Below are 21094 nucleotides of genomic sequence, written 5' to 3'. Positions count from 1 at the left end.
ATATGCCACCATGTGCCAGCAATGCCCCTCTGCCATGTACATTGGTCAAACTGGACAGTCTCTACGTAAAAGAATAAATGGACACAAATCAGATGTTAAGAATTATAACATTCATAAACCAGTCGGAGAACACTTCAATCTCTCTGGTCACGCAATCACAGACATGAGGGTCGCTATCTTAAAGCAAAAAAACTTCAAATCCAGACTCCAGCGAGAAACTGCTGAATTGGAATTCATTTGCAAATTGGATACTATTAATTTGGGCTTGAATAGAGACTGGGAGTGGCTAAGTCATTATGCAAGGTAGCCTATCTCCCCTTGTTTTTTTTCCTACAAACCCCCCCCCCCCCAAGACGTTCTGGTTAAACTTGGATTATTGCTGTGCACATTGTAAGATGAGCTATTGCCAGCAGGAGAGTGAGTTTGTGTGTGTGGTTTTTGGAGGGGAGGGGGTGTGTGTGTGTGGGGGGGTGGTGGTGAGAAAACCTGGATTAGTGCTGGAAATGACCCACCTTGATTATCATGCGCATTATAAAGAGAGGTTTCAAAGAGGGATGGGCTATTACCAGCAGGAGAGTGAGTTTGTATGTGTGTCTGTGTGTGTGTGGGGGGGGGGGGGGGGGGAAGGGTGAGAAAACCTGGATTTGTGCTGGAAATGGCCTTCCTTGATGATCACTTTAGATAAGCTGTTAGCAGCAGGACAGTGGGGTGGGAGGAAGTTTTGTTTCATGGTCTCTGTGTGTATATAATGTCTTCTGCAGTTTCCACGATATGCTATGCATCCGATGAAGTGAGCTGTAGCTCACGAAAGCTCATGCTCAAATAAACTGGTTAGTCTCTAAGGTGCCACAAGTACTCCTTTTCTTTTTTCTTTTTACGAATACAGACTAACACGGCTGTTACTCTGAAACCTGTTGATTCACTGTGAGAGTCTCCCTTTTGTTCTCAGAAATGTATCATCTTAAATTTTACTCTCCCTTTTTATCTCCCCCCAGGTGCAAACGTTTCTACGCTCCCCCCATTATCTCCGTCCCTGAGGTTATTGCAGATTAGAAGGCGAAAAAAATGCCCTCGTGAGGACATGTTTGCTGAGCTCATGCAGTCCTCCTGCACTGATAGGGCACAGCTTATTGCATGGAGGCATGCAGTGGCAGAGGCCAGGAAAGAATTAAGTGAGCGCGAAGAGTGGAGGCAGGACGCAATGCTGAGGCTAATGGGGGAGCAAACAGACATGATGAAGCGTCTGTTGGGGGAGCAAACGGACATGATGAAGCGTCTGTTGGAGCTGCAGGAAACGCAACAAGAGCACAGACCCTCCCTGCATCCACTGTATAACCGCATGCCCTCCTCCCCAAGTTCCATATCTGCCTCACCCAGACGCCCAAGAACGCGGGGCGGAGGCTCCAGGCAGCCAGCCACTCCACTCCAGAGGATGGCCCAAGCAACAGAAGGCTGTCATTCAAACAGTTTGATTGTTCGTGTGACTACAATAAACAATGTGGCCTTGTCCTTCCCTCCTCTCCCACCCCACCCGGGCTACTTTGTCCGACCTAATTTTGCAGTGTAGACATACCCTAAGAGATTAAGTGATTTCTCCCAAAGTCAAACAGCAGGTAAGTAGGAGTGCAGGAATTAGAACTAAGCCGCCACTGGCTCTTTAGTCCTCTATTCATGCTGCTTCTTAAAATGTGACTACAGCCTTAATAGAAAAGTTGAGAATTTATAATGTCTAATGGTAATTGCCTATCAACTGATTTATAGAAGTTCAGTTAAGTGAACCTCACAGCATATCTTGCAAGTCAACAAATCCACGCTCTGTCAGCTCATGAAAAGACTAGCTTTCTACTATAACTCAGCTAAAATACGTTATTATATAATTAAAAAATAAGATACCAAGAAAGCATAGGTTTGCAGTGGGACAACACCATAACGTGGGTATACTATGCATGAGGCAAAAAGCAGAGCACAGCAACCACCCAAGAAGAGGAAACATCCCACCACAACACACACTGGAATATGTTTACAGCTATTATAAAACTGGCATTAGGTTAGTTTCAGATTAAAATTTTTAAAAATACAACAAAAATTACATATCTTAATGTAACACCCAATTATGCAGAATTAAACAGAACTAAGGTTAGGATCTGTCCTCTGGTGTCCATGCCTTATCATGGAGGGACAGCTTGCGTGCTCTAACGATCCCCAGAGTCTGTGTTGGTGGGGGCTTTTTGCTCCTGGTAGGTTCTACCAGGCTTGACTGGTCTATGAGGGAGGGGCCAGACAAAACATACACCCTGGTCCTCCAGGTTGGGGGTTAGGCACAGGGCTAACAACCCTGTCCCGTAAAAAACAAAATATGTTACGGAAACAGCAACAGAGAAATCGACCATCACTGCGTGTGATGGCCTTCAGGAGTCAACGACCCATATGACTGCCAGTGGTGAAAGCCAAAAGGAAGCCACTGGCATGAAGACTGAAGTGCTCAACACCAAGACAAAAACCAAGGGTTTTTGGAATGTACGGACAATGTATGAAACAGGAAAGCTAGCTCAGATCACAGCAGAGATGAGACGCTACAGCTTACACATGCTGGGTGTCAAAGAGAGCAGATGGATGGGATCAGGAAGACTAACAACAGCCTCGGGAGAAACTTTGCTGTTTTCTGGATGGGATGATGGACAACACACAACACAAGGGTGTTCCCATCCTTTTGAAGAAGGGAGTGGAGCATTCCCTGCTTGAATGGAAATCCATCAGCAGCAGACTTATGAGAGCCAGACTGAAAGGGAAATATAATAATATCACCCTGATTCAGTGCTCTGCCCTGACAAATGACAGTGATGAAGAAGTAAAGGACAAATTCTACCTTTAACTCCACCTGTAGTGTGAGAGAGTACCACACCACAACCTAACTATTGTCATGGGAGACCTGAATGCCAAGGTCAGTAAGGACAACACAAACAACGACAGAGCAATGGGAAGACATGGGTGTGGTGCCATGAATGAAAATGGAGAAAGGCTTGTTGATTTTTGTAATACGAATGACCTAGTCATTGGCGGAACCCTATTTGAACATCGGGAAATTCACAAGCTGACATGGTGTTCTCCAAATGACAGAGATAAGAACCAGATTGACTATGATCAGTGGCAAATGGCGACGCTCACTGACAGATGTGAAAGTGAGAAGGGGTGCAGATGTTTGTAGCAACCACCACCTTGTGACAGCCACCATCAAGCTAAAACTGAGAAGTGTGGGTCCACCAAACAAGGGACAGACGTTATGATATTGACAAGCTGAAGTCCCTTGAAATACAGAAAGCCTTCGTTCTGCAGTTAAAGAACAGGTTTCAAGCACTTGCAGACCTTGATGAAGAGGAGGGGAATGCAGGATTCTGATAGTGGTTGAAAACTTGTATAATTTCTCAAAAAGAAAAGGAGTACTTGTGGCACCTTAGAGACTAAACAATTTATTTGAGCATGAGCTTTCGTGAGCTACAGCTCACTTCATCAATGAAGTGAGCTGTAGCTCACGAAAGCTCATGCTCAAATAAATTGTTTAGTCTCTAAGGTGCCACAAGTACTCCTTTTCTTTTTGCAAATACAGACTAACACGGCTGTTACTCTGAAACCTGTATAATTTCTGTTCACAACTGTTGTCTACATAGCTGCTTCACATAAGATTTTACGTCTCCAGATAGAGGAAAACAGCAAAAATAATATTTAACACATGTGCAGTACTTTACATTTTCAAAATACTGTTTAACCATTAAATTAATGTGTATATATTATATGCACTGTACTACAACATCTTGGCTCAGCAGGGTGAATTAAGAAGAGTGTCAGATTAGATTAACATTAATTTTATATTGTTTTTTGTGGTTTGATATGTATTATTATTTCAAGCTTTCTTTCTGATTTTAAATCAGAAAATGACATGTGAAAGTGAAAGTGAAAAACGGACACTTCTTTTGTATTTTTGAAAAAGGGTAAATGCAAAGTCCACACAGAGAAACTTTAACTCATAGGCAGGAAAATATTTCTTATACTGGGAGCAAACTGTCCTCTCTGTCCTTGTGCCAGAGGAACTTGGGCATGCTTCACAGGGGACACCACTGGGTTCTCTGGTAGGTTACTAGTCACAATATTTTTCTAGCATTTACTAATAACTAATTAAAGGAGCATTCTTCTTGGATATCCAGAAAGAAGCCAAGTAAGGCTCATAACTTGAGGTCAGAGGCTGTAAAGGGCAGACAGACAGAGGTGAAGAATAGGGAGGTAAATAATGAAAGGTGACTGAAGTAGAAAAATGTAACTAAGTCCCTCTGAAGGTTACAAGAACCTCAACAGAAGACCAAGAGCCCACCATACAAAGAATAATGAGCTCAACACATCTATGCATAGGAATACTCTCACAAGTACTTTCAGAGGCCCTCAATGAATAAAGTGGCCAACAACAATACAAACTGAATTCCTTTAGCTTGTTGTGATAAACAATCACTGGAAAAGGTAAAACACAGGTCAGAGTATTCGATTCAGAAAAATCCTCTGTGACCATAGAAAAACCCTCTATCACCACAGAAAATGTTCAGACTCACAATAAGGAGCGACAAAAATATTTGTAATGATTTATTGCCTGTTGACTCAAGTGATATTGACTCAGTTTGGACAGTCTATCCTAGGGCAGTTGTCCTAGGAAAGCTTCCAGAATTTTTACCACTACTTGTGGAAAGTGCTGATCTGAAGCCACAGGAAACAGACAAGTCAAAGACCACCCATTCCTTTTGGATTTTCAGATAAAGTTTCACTAAAACGAAAAGCCTTCATTAGTTTCTGATGGAGTATTTATCTAGTAGCACATGTACAACGATAAATTAAAAATTGCTGCCCTGATATTATCTACCAATGCAATATTTTATTTTGCTGTTACTAGAGCCTTTGGGGGAAACACTGACTTCTGGTCTTCTTCAGCGATCTCATCTGAACTTCGCAGACATAATGATGATGGGCTCCAGAAGAACTAGCGTCCAGCCCTCCTTAGCTAAAATTATTTTTGGGGCCAGCTTAGGGACTTCGAAGAGATGGGAGAAAGGTGGATGAATGGGGGAGAAAAGGTTCCCAGAAGATCATTTAAATATATGAGGAATTCATAGTTTCCAAAAATGTCTTTTTAAAGCTATACAGCTGCCGAAAGCAAGAATTTCAGAGGGAGGGGTTTTTTTTGTTTTGTTTTGTTTTGTTTTGTTGGCTTTAAAAAAAACAAAAAAACCCTCAGTCTGAGGATTAGTTCAGAAAACATGATATCTAGAGTAACAGCCACATTTTCTTCTACTGACTATTATGGTAGATCGTGCCAAACTATTTCAACCTTAGAATATGGACACAGTTTAATACAGACACACAGTATGAGGACAGGTGAGCAAAAAGTTTCAAATTTATGAGATGGACTCCAGCAAAGACTTCAGTGCATTGTGAAGGAAACACCCTTTTCACTCCAGAAAACCTAGGTGAAGGATATTGTAATCATTCTTATGTCTAGAACTTCATATTTTAGTTGATAGAATCTCTGTTTCACTGAATGATCCTCTTGCTTAAGCTACTGCCCAGTCCACACTCTTAGAGAATCCACCTACCATATGAACATACATCATATATATGTTGTTTTAACATATAAATTATAAGGACTCTTATTTGGGGTCACAAAGACAGCCCTCTCTCCACTCAAAAATTTTATCAGAGGAATGATCCAAGGTATCTGGTCTCTTGAGATGCTGAAAGGAGAAAGAGCTATAAGGCAGGGTTGTGATGAGCAGCAGTTGCCCCTGCAAGACATTGTGATGATTAGAGGAATGTTCGGGATGTGAAGATTCAAGTGTTCTAGGTATGAGTATACTCTTCTTCAGTGGTCTATGCAAAAGGTGATCAAATACAAGTTATGTTAAAATCTTTAGAAATAAGGCCCAGGGATTTCATCCCAACTATGTGGTTTAATGAAGTGGGTGAAGTATTCAAGGCCATATGTGGTCACTGTGAAAGCCCAAACTCAAAAGTTAAATCACTAGGTCTCAGAGATTCTATTCCATTCTATACAGGTTCTATCACCCTCAACACCAAAGTATCTCAGTGCCTTCAAGGACTGCACTGAATGACATGACTAACATCAGTCACGCAGGAGTGCCAAACAGGGTCCAAGGCCCTCCCACTTTTGAAAGTGGATGGGGAGCCTGGAGGGAGGAGCTACAGGCCAGGGGCTGCTCTTGGGTCCCCCCACCCTGGGAAGGTGGAGGCCTGGCTCCAGCTTCTGCCTTGGCCAGAATGCAGGGCGGGAGGGAGGGCCGGAAAGGGAAGAGGAGGACAGGGGCTGGGCCTTGTGCCCCTCCCCCCCACACACACACTTTTAGGAAGAATCCATCACCCCTGGTGTCACCCCTGGTCCAAGGAGAGAAGTGTGAAACTTTTGTTAGGGTGTTTTTGTTTATTTCTTTGCTTGCTTGCTTACTTACTTTGGTAGATTATTTAAAATACCTACTCATTACAATATATTTGTATTAGAGAAGGTGAGATTGAAGGAGGATGCCAATGGAAGTTGGTGAGGTTTGTGCTGGTCTTTATCATAGAATCATAGAATATTAGGGTTGGAAGAGATGTCAGGAGGTCATCTAGTCCAATCCCCTGCTCAGAGCAGGACCAACACCAACTAAATCATCCCAGACAAGGCTTTGTCAAACCTCTAAGGATGGAGATTCCATCACCTCCCTAGGTAACCCATTCCAGTGTTTCACCACCCTCCTAGTGAAACAGTGTTTCCTAATATCCAACCTAGACCTCCCCAACTGCAACTTGAGACCATTGCTTCTTGTTCTGTCATCTGCCACCACTGAGAACAGAGTAGCTCCATCCTCTTTGGAACCCCCCTTCAGGTAGTTGAAGGCTTCTATCAAATCCCCCCTCATTCTTCTCTTCTGCAGACTAAATAACCCCAGTTCCCTCAGCCTCTCCTTGTAAGTCATGTGCCCCAGCCCCCTAATCATTTTCATTGCCCTCCACTGGACTCTCTCCAGTTTTAATCTATGAGCTAATCTCATCCAAGCACTGGACCACCTTGGAGGCAGAGTTATAAGCAAATCTACATATCGTTAACCGTATTCAAGTGCCTAGTTAAAAATAATCTGCTGGGAGACAGAAGACTTGAAAACAAGGAGAACCAAGTTCTCAATAGAAATACGAGAACGAACTGTCAGGCAACACAAAGACAAGAATATAACCGATATTTTTTGGTATGCAAGGACACAAAATTAAATCTGGATCTCTAATAGCAGAAGTTAGGAAAGATCCAGTATATTTATGGCAAAGAGGTACAAAATCTCAGTGAAAGGCAAAGTCCAAAAACACAATTACAGTGACACTGTCTAACATATCATAGGGAAAGTAAAATTGAAACAGCACATCAGCAATCTAGAATCCTTGTTTTCGTTCCAACTTTAGGTCTGCTATTCAGGTAAAAAGAAAATATTCTGTCACAATACAGAAGACATTCAATGCATCCAACATGCAAATTCACCAAATAGTAATTCCAACTGAACAGAGTTAATATTCTTTTTGGTGAGGAGGCATAATCTGTATATTCTATGTTACTTACTTTAAAAATGTCTCATTCACAGCTTCTAAAAACTCTGAGCTGAGAACCTCTTGTGATCCACCTCCATGATAGGTAAGGAGCGCTTCCAGTAGAGGAGTTACATCAGGCAAAGTGATAAGAGGGACGCAGAAAAGGGACACTACAGTTACATGATCATCTGAAACTCTGGAGAAATAAAAAAGGTTTCTTATTTTAGGGAAAGAAAACACTCAAAAGTCTTAACTTCTAAAGTCAAGAAAACAATTATTTATTGTAGCAAATGCTGAAGTATTCTCAAATGGAATACTTCAAAACAATCAGAATTTCTGTATGTTGGCACTGAGGACTATGGTAAACATACTGCAGTAGGGACCTCAAACAATTCTAAAGTGCTGGCAGGTGTTCAATAGCTACATATGCCTTGCTAGCAATGAATATTTTGCCTTTCCCGGTTTGATAAAGAGCAAAGCAGTCCCTCAGAGGAAGATTACAGTTTCACAGCTCCCACATGGGTATCTTAAGTTCTCACAGGAGACAACCAAGCTGGCTTTGAGATCTCTATGGTTTTTTTGGCTTTTCTCATTCCAGCAGGAATTACTCCAGTGCACACCACAGTATAAATCCTGCTACCTTCAAGTGCTCAGGCATAAAATACGAGGATTTGTCTTAAAGATCTACAACTGAAGGGATGTATAGCATAGTATTTGTATAGCATAGTATTACTATAGCATAGCATAGTAATTGACCCTGCCTAACAAGATTGCACTTTTGGAAAAGATTAATGATGGTGCAATCTAAATAGTACTAAGGTGGAGGATAACTTAATATTTAAAGCCAAATTTTAAAAAGATTGACTTTTTCACATATGGATGAGGGTGTTAACTGGGCAGCCAAAATAAGCAATTACATATGCAAAAGTAGGTATTTCCCAGTTTATGTACAAAATTACTTGTTATTACCTGTAGCGGGGTGGCTGCCTCACCCCCATGAAAGAGTGGACCAGGGCAGGCCAGTGCAGCTGTGCAGTCTGGCAGCCAATAGGGAAGGGCCTGTCCGGAGTCAATCAGAACTGAGCTTTAGGCGGCCAATCAGGGCCAGGCTCAGCCCTATATAAAGGCTGCCCAGGAAGGGAGCAGTCAGTCTGTCCCAGACCTTCATGGGGGAAGGTCTGTTTCCTGAGCAGGAAACCAGCACCCAGAACAGCATTGTGCTGGGCAGGCTTGGGGAAGCAGAGGAGAGCTCCAGCCTGATACCTGCCAGACTGCTGGCTCTGAATAGAAGGGCTTAGAGGGTGCAATGGTGTCAGAGGGGAAGTGACCCAGGGAAGACTGAAAGGAAGGGGAGAGAAGGAGGGCAGGGAGGCTGATGTTAGAGGGTCCTTGGGTTGGGACCCAGAGTAGTGGGTGGGCCTGGGTCCCCACCCTCTTTTCCCCCTTGTGCCGCACTGGGCTGTGGAGCGGTGGCTGAATCAGGCTGCAATCTGCCCCCTGACATAAGAGGGGCTAGACTTGGGGGTTGTGGCAGGTCACTGAGGCTGGTGCAAAGACTCCTGATTAAACCCCTGCACCCAGAAGGGGTGAGTGTGGACTTGGGGGCATTGCTGGAGGGCAGTGTCCTGAAGAGGATGCTGCAAGCTGGGAGCAATGTGGGTCGAGAAGCCAACTGAGGGAGAGAGATGGATGGGACACCACCGGCAGAGGGCACTCTGCATAAATTGAGCTAATTCCCTGACCGAACAGCAGGAGGCACTGCAGTGGTGAGTCCCAACCCTGTCACGTTACCCATGCATCTGAACTTCAGAGGTAAAATTTAACAAGCTATATTTTGAAAATGTGGTTGTTCTTTTGACCAGAAACATCCCTCAAGTCTCCTGGAAAAAGGGTACTGATGGATGAAAACTATAGTTATTTACAGTGTCCTATTCAGCAATAAGAACTGAACATATTGTGATTTGTTGATGGTCCTTCTGATGTCTACAGTGGGGAAATGCTACATGATATATTTTCAAAGTTTCCTAAATTTTTGACTTAATATCTCCAGTTTAAAAATGAATATGGAAATAGGTATAGACATTCAGGCTCTGGCTGCAGCCTGGGCTCTAGGACCCTGTGAGGTGGAAGGGTCCCAGAGCTGCACCTGATCCTGTACGTCTACACCTCAATTAAACAGCCCCTAAACCAGAGTCCCATGATCCTGAATCAGCTGGCACAGGCCAGCCACATGAGTCTAACTACAGTTTAGACATACCCTTGGAGATCCCTCCCTGAACCTTAGAGTGTGTGAGAGAGAGACATGGGGCAGAATCAGACAAGGGAGTCCACAGTAGTCTAACCCTTTGCAGGAAAGCCAAGGGTGTGGGTAGGTTGCCCGAGAGCTAATGCAAAGACGCCAGGTTTCTGTGCAGACTCCCCTCCTGTCTCCTGGCCTCCTATTGCAGGTTTATCTAGGACTGGACAATCAGATCCTTAACTACTCTGCTGACAATGCACAAGAAGGAATATAATCCTGCTTGCTCTCCCACTGCAATATAAATCCTGTAGTATTAGCACAAGTAGTAAAAATCTGTTTTGTTACTGAAGTGAGCACCTATGACAGACTATACACAGTGTGCACCTCTGAGTAAAATGGAGCCACTTTCACAAAGGCTTTTCAAGTAACAACCACACTTTAATTGAATACATATGGTATGTATCCCTCTGTTTTATTTTTGCTTTAATTTTTACTGACAAACTTTGATTCAGATGTAATCAAAGGTTCTGTTGGTATATTCTAAAAATATTTAAATGTTTGTTAAAAGGTTAGTCTTCATTTCAAAAAGCCCACAGTACCAGGTATACTAAGGAGGGATGGACACATTCAAAGTGGTGAGGAAATCAAGAACTAAACAAATAAAATTGTTTTTACCAAAGAGACTGCTGCTCAGTCACCTCAAACAACACTATCACCCAATTCCACGTATTTAAACAGTGAATCTACTTGCATTGAGTAGTAGTTACTCACATGGGTAACCTCAATGGTACTAGTGTGAGAGTCAGGACTCCTCAGCATGAGTAAGGACTACAAATTTGGACTCTTGCTAACTGTGCACTAGTGGTGACATCTGCCCTTCTGACGTCACATAATAAGCATACAATAATACCTGCACTGTTCACTGATATGAACAAGGAATGGAAATACATAACTGGCTGAGGGGCATGTAAGAGCACTGCAGACATGCTACCCTATACCCCAAGGCTGTGATTATCTGGTAAGTAAAAGGTTTTCTGTGATGTTCCACTTACCTAGCTTGTCCATTACCAAAGCTATATGGTAATTCTAAATATTACCAAAGGAGTACTTGTGGCACCTAGGAGACTAACCAGTTTATTTGAGCATGAGCTTTCGTGAGCTACAGCTCACTTCATCGGATGCATAGCATATCGTGGAAACTGCAGAAGACATTATATACACACAGAGACCATGAAACAAAACTTCCTCCCACCCCACTGTCCTGCTGGTAACAGCTTATCTAAAGTGATCATCAAGTGATCATCAAGGAAGGCCATTTCCAGCACAAATCAAGGTTCTCACTCTTCTCCCCCCCCCCCCCCCACACACACAGACACACATATAAACTCACTCTCCTGCTGGTAATAGCCCATCCCTCTTTGAAACCTCTCTTTATAATGCGCATGATAATCAAGGTGGGTCATTTCCAGCACTAATCCAGGTTTTCTCACCACCCCCCCCCTGTTTTTTGTGTGTGTGGTTTTTGGAGGGGTGTGTGTGGCGGGGGGGGGGGTGAGAACCTGGATTAGTGCTGGAAATGACCCACCTTGATTATCATGCGCATTATAAAGAGAGGTTTCAAAGAGGGATGGGCTATTACCAGCAGGAGAGTGAGTTTATATGTGTGTCTGGGGGGGGGGGGGGAAGAGTGAGAAAACCTTGATTTGTGCTGGAAATGGCCTTCCTTGATGATCACTTGATGATCACTTTAGATAAGCTGTTAGCAGCAGGACAGTGGGGTGGGAGGAAGTTTTGTTTCATGGTCTCTGTGTGTATATAATGTCTTCTGCAGTTTCCACGATATGCTATGCATCCGATGAAGTGAGCTGTAGCTCACGAAAGCTCATGCTCAAATAAACTGGTTAGTCTCTAAGGTGCCACAAGTACTCCTTTTCTTTTTTCTTTTTACGAATACAGACTAACACGGCTGTTACTCTGAAACCTAAATATTACCATGATTCTAAATATATTTAAGTCGAATGTTTCAAATTCTGAAAGGACCTCACTGAACTTCAATGATCCATACTAAGACTTATTGAAATGAAGTTTAGATAACACCTACCTCCCTTGAATGTTAAGTCCATTAAACTGATTTCCTCTGAGTTCTGTCACTAATGATGAGACTATCTGTTAAACAAAATCAATGACATTAAAAACATTTATAGAGAGAAACACACACACACTGCAAATAGGAAGACATCAGTTGTATTTGTCTGTGTGAGATGTTTCAATAGTGGTAAGTAGCCTTTTCTGTAGAGTCAGTTCCCTCCCCCTCCCCCCAGTTCAAGATCAGTGTTCAAGACAATTACAGGTACTAAAGTTGTTAAATGCCCATCATATCATTCCCATTATACAATTAGCAAGCAAATAAGTGAAATTACAGATTTGCATCCCAAGAGTTGAGAACTAACTTTTAAAGCCTTACAATGGGTAAAAATTCCAAAATAAGTAGTAAATCTTTTTATGAAATATTCCTATGACTTTACAGGGAAATGAAAAATCACTAATTTCCCCAAAATATAGGGTTCAACTAGCATTGTAAATAGTGTGCACAGTCAAAAAGAAAATGTAACGGCATTTCTGGCAAACAAATGCCACAATATTTTCCCTAAATTTCATAATGTTACAAAACATATCTTATCTAATAGTTATTTTAGTGACACATGACAAGAGACAAAAAGGGAGGCTTATACTAAAGTGTATGGTTTTTAAAAAAAATCATTGTTCATCTCCCATTTTATCTTTCTTCCTTAAAAGGCTGTAAGAGGAACCAAGGTACGAAAAGTTAAGTCATTCAGTTCATGTTTCTTATAGCAATGACATTTTCATACACACACTTACAAACTGGTGATTTATTACTAATAAAACCTCCATTACACAATACTCACATTTTTAACCAGTTTAGAATAGTAATCTGCAGACGTGCAGCCAACAGCAGAAATAAAGGTACCAGTACCAACTTCGTTAGCTCCCCATGAAGAAGAAAGGAGATGGCACAGCAAGCTCTTGATGAAATCATAGTGAAGGAGAAACAATAAAACATATTTTAGTGTCTGATATTACTGTTATACCTAGATTTTGGGCCAGATCCTCAGATGAACCGTGGCTACTTTGAACCACACCACCAATATACTTTGGTCACAAAAGTCAGTGAAAGTTGCTCGGCTGAAGAGCATTCTAGAGTTGGGGTGATGCTGCTGTGGCTGACAGCGAAAACAAGGATTCAGATGTCACATGCTCTTGATAGTGCTAGTGTAGCAAGAAAAGGGCCTGGCCAGGATGGCCCCATACTACACAGATCCTGAGCTAGCTTTTAGGCCCCCGGATGCCATTCCAGGCTGGTGTAACTTCAAGTACCCCTCAGACCACTAACACTGTGCACAAGGAAAGAAGTGCACAGAGCAACATCAGTCAGTATGGTGGCAAAGGGAATTTTACACTAGAGTTTCACACTACTCCCTCAATTATGCTTAGAATATTTTGGACATACTTGAGGATCTGGCCCTTTTTTAGCTGTCTCACTAGGGAGTTAATGGCAGCATTTATGGTTTAATGTTGACATTTACTTAATACTTTCACTACTAAATTCTTTACACCAAATTTCAAAACAATTAGAAAACATATTAAAAAAATAGAATACCAACTATTTGTATTTGCTGTAAGTTGAAATCAAATGAATTTTTATAAGAGCCCAGAACAATGATTGCCGGAAGTGCCATTGATGATTCTGTAGGTGGCACTCTTCCTTCTGAGTTAGTACCAAACCAATACCCCAGCATGTTAGTAAGGCACTGCACTGCAAGATATGCTGGCTTTTGGACAAACCAAGGTATCGCCCACTTGAACATCCCTCAGTATGAACAGCTCTGCTCTTATGAAAAGTGTTATCACAACTACATTAGTATTTTGCTAATCAAAAAATTACATTTCTTAATTTCCAATTGTCAACTGTTATATTCTAATGGAACGTAGTACTAGACAGTTGCATATTCCTCCTCAGTGGTTCATTTCAGGTGCATGTTGAATCAGGACCTTACATGTTATAGCTACCTAAACAACATACAAATTCAACATGATTAATCATATGGAAATGTGTATGAAAGCTAGGTTATTGTGACTGAGTGAATTAGGATGAGCAGACACTGAATAAGAAGGCACTTGAAGACGCTTCTTCAAAATATGTATTTGGAAGGCAGATTGAGACCAAAGTCCTGTGACCTCAGTGGTACTGAGTCCTTGATCGATTTTTTTTTTTTTTTTTTTTTTTTGAACAGAGAACCTCATCTAAAATTCTCAACTAAAAAGAATGAAGCAGTTTAATTCCTGCTTTCAAAACTCCAATCCAAATATTTATATATGCTTTGTTGGATATCTTTAACCGGTTCGCTGGTCCTGGAATTAAAAATATGCCCAGTTTGAAGCACTGTATATAAGATAATAATCAAGCAATAGAAATGCAATAAAGTCTAAAGACAATTATGGAATATCAAGAGATGTGCATCCCAAACTCTTGTATAATTTTGTATTCTTTTCTACAGGATTATTTTACACTGAAGATTTATGGTAATGCCTGAATTTTAAGATTTATTTTAGAGCTTTCAGCAAAAGAATAGCTGTTCTACTACCATCTAGTGGCAACTGTTCTAAACTGAAAATGAAAGGAAAATATTGTAGCAATTGTTTTATACAGCAGTTTGACAAAAGCAAATATACTTTTTTTTAAAAAATTTCAAAGCAGGAAAAAATCAGCAAAAAGGGAACTTTCCTGGTGTGCAAGCTTCCAAATATAATCAAAATAGAAACTTTATTCACCTTCACATTTTCCCCATAATTAAATTACTAATTACTCTGGTAATGTCTATCAGATAGACAGCACCTGGAAACTAGGAGGGTTCAGCAGCTGCAAGGAGGCAAGGGGATGGATTGCTGGTCTGAATGCAAGTTGAAAGATTCAGGGAGATGGCAGAACTGAAGACTCCTTGTCCAAGCATGGAGCCAGAGGAACCACTGTGTCACTACACACGATGAGTGCCATGCACCATTACCTTCACAGGATTTCTGCCATCATTACATACAAACTAGGAGGCCTTGTAGATGAGCCGAAGCCTTAACTTATCTGGGATTGTTTAGTTGAGAGTCAAGCACTACGGTAAGACGTTAAATCTACAAAAATCTCTTCTCAGACAAATTTTTCTAAATCTCTTCTAACTTTTATTTCCCTCTCTGGACCTATTTCTATTATACTGTTTTCAATATGGGGTGAACAAAAAAGTGAAGAGTAGTCAAAGTGAGAGCATGACTTTGGTTTATATAGCAGTATAGTATTTCCAGTATTGTTTACCCCTTTCTTAATATCCTAACATTTGCTTTGTGATTGTCATGCACTATGAACCGCCCACAATGACACTCAGGTCCTTTTCCTCAGAGTTCATAGTTAAGTTCAATCAACATGTATTACTAGTTCAAATTGTTCCATCTAACATGCATTACATTGCATTTACCATCTCTGTTCTCTAATTGGCTGGATTTGGTAGGTCCCTGTGAAGTTCCTCAAATAGTGAATGATGGCCTAAGTATCAGATTAAAGAGTACAATGAAGAGAAAAAGCAGGTAGTCTGGGGAACACTGCAATTGGTTCTGGAAGAAGACTATCCTAAGCCAGTATGCTTTTTCCTACTGGGCTCAGAACAGAAATGCTCTTGCCACAGGAGGGACTTCTGGAGTAAAGGCATACTGTGTCTGCGCAGAGAGGTGAAGGAGAGCAGAAGACACTCTGAACCCTACTCAACTCATGCAGAGAGCAAGAGAAGGAAATCTCAGCTATTGCATAAGGTTACTACAATACTCACTGGACAATGGTAGAAGGCCTCTTTCTGCTTCTCTACCATCCAGTGTATTCAACTCAACTGTGTTGCACCTGCATTGAACAATGGTTTATTATTTATTATTAAATATTTGTTATGGCAATAGTCAGTGGCCACAATTCAGATTAGAGCCCTGTTGTGCTAGTAGCTTTTAAGAGAGACAGTCACTGCTCCAAGGAGTTTACAATCTAAGATTTTTTTTTTTTCCTAATCCACAAGGGGTAGCATTGATGAGCAAGAAGATTTCCAAATCCAGTGATAGATTCTTTGTATTGGATTGATGTCAAAGGAATCTTAAGTCTGTATTGTTGAGTAGAGCCTAGTTTATAGGCTCTTCATCCCCACTGTGCAAAAGTAATATAATACCCAACACTTGTACAGACCTTTTAATTAGTACATCTCAAAGAGCTTTACCAAGGAGATCAGTAGCATCATCCCTGTCTTAAGACTACCCCAAAATAATCGCCAGATTATGGAGTACAGTCCTACTCCATCTTTAGTTTAAGAAAAAATTTTGTTGTTGTTCCTTTGAAAAGTCATTAAGACGTGTCAATATGCTATACAGGCTGTGATAAATGAAGGCTGATCTTTCCTGGGCTGGGTCATCTAGCAGTACTTGCCAGCACCCCTTAGATACCCTCCATCACTCATGTAGGGTTGTATGAATTTAATGTGCTGCCTTTTGGACTGCAAAATGCACCCGCCACCTTCCAGAGACTGGTAGATAACCTTCTGGCTAGATCCAGGGAATTTGAAGTTGCCTACCTTGATGATGTGGCTATAATCTGATTCATGGGCAGAACACCTCCAAGCTGTCTTCCAGCACATAAGGCAGGCAGGATTAACCGTTAAGGCCAAAAAGTGTCAAATAGGCCTAAACAGGGTAACATACCTTGGACACCAGGTGGGTCAAGGTACTATCAATCCCCTACAGGCTAAGGTAAATGCTATCCAAAATCTGCCTGTCCAAGTCAAAGAAGCAGGTCCAATATTTCTTGGACTTGGCCGAGTATTACTGACTCTTTGTACCACACTACAGCCAAATTGACAGACCTAACCAGGAAAAAACAGCCAAATGCAGTTCAGTGAACTGAAGTGTTAGCCTTTAACCAGCTTAAGGCAGCCCTTACGTCTGACCCTGTACTAAGGGCCCCAGACTTCGACTAACCGTTCGTCGTAACCACAGATGCATCAAAGCATGGTGTGGGAGCAGTTAAGGCAGGAAGGACCAGAACAACAATCCCATCCTGTCATGTTTCTCACAAAAAAACTTTCTGAGAGGGAAAGCCACTGGTCAGCCTCAGTGGTATATGCTCTGGAGAAGCTACACCCATACATCTGGGGATGGTGTTTTCACCTGCAGACTGATCATGCTGCACTGAAGTCGTTTCACTCAAAGAAACTAAAAAAAATCTTCGGTGGAGTTTAGCTCTTCAAGACTTTGATTTTGAAATAAACACATCTGAGGAGCCTCTAACAAAATGGCGGCTGCACTCTTCCGGGAAGGTTTCCCAAAATCAGCCAGGTAAAAAATATCCCTGCATTCTAACTCATTGTAGTCCTTGAAATGTAAAGTATTGTTTAGTTCTTCATGTAATATTAGTAACATTAAAGGTGTATGTATCTTTAACTCTTTCCTAAACCTCAGGGAAGAAATCCCAGCTGGTGTGGACCCAACCTTAACCAGGCTAGCCAGCACCATCTGTCATTTTGGGCGGGGGGGGGGGGTGATAAAGGGAGCTTCCCCCCCTATTTTATGGACACCCAGTCAGTTAGCTATAAATTCCCTCTTGGTGGCTGCTTGCTTTACTTGTAGGAGTGGGGACCTGACCAAGAGCCAATGGGAAGACTAGAATTTTTTAAAATGGGGGTGTGGGGGGGGAAGCTTTCCCTTTGTGTTGCCCTCCAGAGAGGGGAACAGAGCAAAGTCAGGGCTATGACTATGCTGTAAAGCTTTTTGCCAGGTACAGAAATCTGAGTATACCTAGAACTACCCAAATAAGTAGATTAGGAAAGGTCTAGAAAGATGCAATTAGGTTTATATTTTTTGTCTAAGGCTTGTGGACTCCTCTGTGCTAATCTCAGATGGGTTTTTTTAGCTTTCTTGGGCGTTCATCTTAAAGGTTACAAGCAATTTTGGGTGCTTAATTTTTGGAATTGCTCTTTTAAAATCTAGCAAAAGCCTAAGTTCCAGATAAATTTTTATTAAAAGCAAAGAAAAAAATACATCTTTTTTTTAAGAACAGAATTGGATTTTTGGTGTCCTAAGAGATTTGTGCATATGTTTAGCTGTTGCCACCAGCTAATTTCCTTTCTTTCTCAGCTCTTCCTGTGGGGTACCCTCAAGCCCTTTCACTCCTCCCCCCCCCAGAAAGGAATTCCCAAGTGCACCTTCCTAGGACCCAAAAAAGGGTTTTGCATTTGGGTGGTGGCAGCATTTACCAAGCCAAGGTCAGAAAAAAGCTGTAACCTTGGGAGTTTAATACTAGTCTGGAGTGGCAAGTATTGATTTTTAAAATCTTTTGCAGGTCCCTACCTTCTACACTCGAAGTGCCAGAGTGGGGAATCAGCCTTGACACAGGAATTCATGGGTTACACCATATTTCTTAAGAGCCAAATTCCTCCCTGGGATGCATGCTTCAGTGGAAGCCTGGAACCCACATGCCAGGGCACAATTTGGCCCTTAGTTCAGACAGGCTGTTCATTATTGTGCAGTCAGCAATTCATCTATTAGCTTCTACAGATTTCAGCAATGACGTGTTCATTCAATCTTTTAGCATTACATGCAAATATACCATATGTCAATACCCATGTATCCATCCAGTTTAAGCTGATTTTCTTCTTCCCTTTGCTACAGTAAATATTCTGCTTAAGTCAAGTAAAATGAGTTTAATTCAAGGTGTAATTTCTCCTAAGCCAAATATGACCATAAAAAAAATTTTTCATTATGACCAGGTAGTAAGCTCCAGTAAGCATTTTACATCAGTAACTCTGTATTTATATAGAACCTGCACTGGGTCTCATAAAATAGCATCAAAAGTAGCTTTGAGGGGGAAAATTAAGAAACCAGAATAAACACTGATTTCTTTTTGTAAAATCTGCAGTACAATGACTTTAAAGGTTGCTTTTAAACTTAATTAGATAGCACATTTTGGAAAGCAGGTGGGAGAGAGCCTTGGGGATTAGTTTAACAAATGTGTAGTCAATTAGGACTTTAGGGTTGTCACTACTCTGATTATTGTAGCAACCCCATGGATGTCACAGTGACAGTAGGTTTAGAGGTGGTCAGAAGAAACATTCATATGAAACAATTTAGTCTGAAAACAATGTTTCAAAAAAACCTAAAATTTCTCACAAAAGGCTTTTAAAGTCTGTGGCAAATTGCTGTGGGTCTGGGGTCTCCAGGTTTCTGGGGTCAATGCCTTTGAGACTGTCCTGCCACATGGATTCAGTTCCACATTAGAATACCAAATTTTTCAAAAATTCTCAAACTGGAAAACCCAACTTTTGGCCAGCTGTAAGTAGATGCCTTTATTTTTGGAGATGAAGTTTTTAAATATCATTCATGGAGGTTAGCGGACAATCATGGAGCACATGACTTTGTTACAAGTGGCACATCATTGAGTGGCTCCTTTCCTGGCAGCCCCTACTGGCCTCAGGTGGCCTTTCTTGCCTCAGTTTCTCCTTTCAAGGGGCAGCTTAAATAAATTGAACTCACCCTTTCATAACTCCAATGTTAACAGCCCTCCTTCAGATTTGATTTTATTCAAATGTTCACAAATAAAACAAGTCTTCCACCTCAGCCTTAAGCTGGAAATAGCCCCTTCTCCCTGAGAGCTGTCTCTCTTTTTCTTGCTTAGCAGGTACAGAAGACACAAGGCCTGATCATCTCCCCAGCCACAGCTCCCAGGCTTTTCAGCTGGAGTCTCCCTTTCTCAGGGCCACTGCAGGAGAGACTCCCTTCCTGCAGCTTCTTCTCTTTCTTTCCCTGAGCATTCCCCCAACCAACTCCCCATGCAACTTCCTTCTACCCTTTATTAGAGGATTGAGGTGATTCCCCAATGCGGTGTCTCCCTCAAGTAATTAGGGTTGGCTGGCCCCAGGCAGCAAGCCCTTAAGAGGCATGCCACCATGTTACATTCAGCAAGGCAGTGTCAGAAGTAGATCTGGATCCCAGGCCATTTCCTAATTAATTGTACCAATTTACTTAGAAGGGAAATCAAATGTACAATTTTCTGATGTATTTAAATTAATTTACTCCCATTCTTTTTCCCCTTCAACATGTTAATCCAAAAGAAATTACTAGATAATTTTTAAACCTGCAAGCAAGATTTTTTTTAATAGGAAAAACAGCAGAAAAGTATGTCCCATGCTATCTAAATGAAATGAACAACCACCAAATGCAAACTAGTCTGGTATTTTTAGAATTTGTTTTTTTTAAACTATGAAATAAACATTCAGAAATCTCAAGAACTGCAGTGGTTAAGTCTGTAAATGAGACAGAAGCCTGCTCATTCATGGAATGTCTCAACACACACAGTTTATGTAGCCTATTCCATTTGTAGGATGCTGACATAACACAATTCACAGAATTTCCACACTCTGATCCAATTATAACAATCTCCAATTTTTAATTTTGTTTGAGACCTCTTGCTTGCTCACTCATTAGTTCCAGGAAAAGATATAAAATTGGTTTTCCACAAACCAAAACAGAAAGGCAGAAGAGAAGAACGTTGAATTGAACAACAATGTACACATTTAAAAACATAATGGTGTTTTTCAGAATACAGTTTTGGTCTGTACAATTTTGTTTTTCTAGCATTTGATCAGATTCCCAGTGTTTAAATTAGCTATGTAGAAATTGTATCAGTATATACCCACATTGAGAGCTGAGTTATCAATACATACATTCATAGATTCCACACCCTGAAGGGACCACTGCGATCATCTAGTCCAGGGGGTTCTCAAACTGGGGGTCAGGACCCCTCAGGGGGTCATGAGGTTATTACATGGGGGGTCATGAGCTGTCAGCCTCCACCCCAAACCCTGCTTCACCTCCAGCATTTATAATAGTGTTAAATATAAAAAGTGGTTTTGATTTATAAGGCGGGGTCACACTCAGAGGCTTGCTGTGTGAAAGGGGTCACCAGTACAAAAGTTTGAGAACCACTGATCTAGTCTGACCTCCTGTATAACACAGGCCACAGAGCTTCCCAAAAATACCTGGGTTTACTTTGAATGGATGTTTTAAACTGTCTGTAAGGAATTTCTTTAACTACTTGCTATCACAGAAACACATAACTGAGCTACAATTTCTGCTTTAAAACTTTGAGCAAATTATGTTTTA

The 21094-nt window shown here is 41.4% G+C and overlaps 1 protein-coding gene across 1 annotated transcript in view; it reads right to left on the bottom strand.

Annotated features, from left to right (window-relative positions):
- The window catches only part of FANCC (FA complementation group C), a 129364-nt gene that overhangs the window by 69601 nt on the left and 38669 nt on the right, over window positions 1–21094 (bottom strand). Inside the window, exons 5-7 of the mRNA XM_074953155.1 lie at window positions 12772–12888; window positions 11946–12010; window positions 7637–7801 (exon numbers count right to left, since the gene is read on the bottom strand). Of these exons, the coding sequence (XP_074809256.1) occupies window positions 7637–7801; window positions 11946–12010; window positions 12772–12888 (347 nt within the window). The remainder of the gene's footprint in view (window positions 1–7636; window positions 7802–11945; window positions 12011–12771; window positions 12889–21094) is intronic.

The sequence above is a fragment of the Natator depressus genome, chromosome 5 (assembly GCF_965152275.1).
Source record: "Natator depressus isolate rNatDep1 chromosome 5, rNatDep2.hap1, whole genome shotgun sequence".
Lineage (NCBI taxonomy): Eukaryota > Metazoa > Chordata > Testudines > Cheloniidae > Natator > Natator depressus.
Note: the sequence above shows the minus strand (reverse complement) of the source record. Positions and strands in the feature narration are given on the sequence as shown.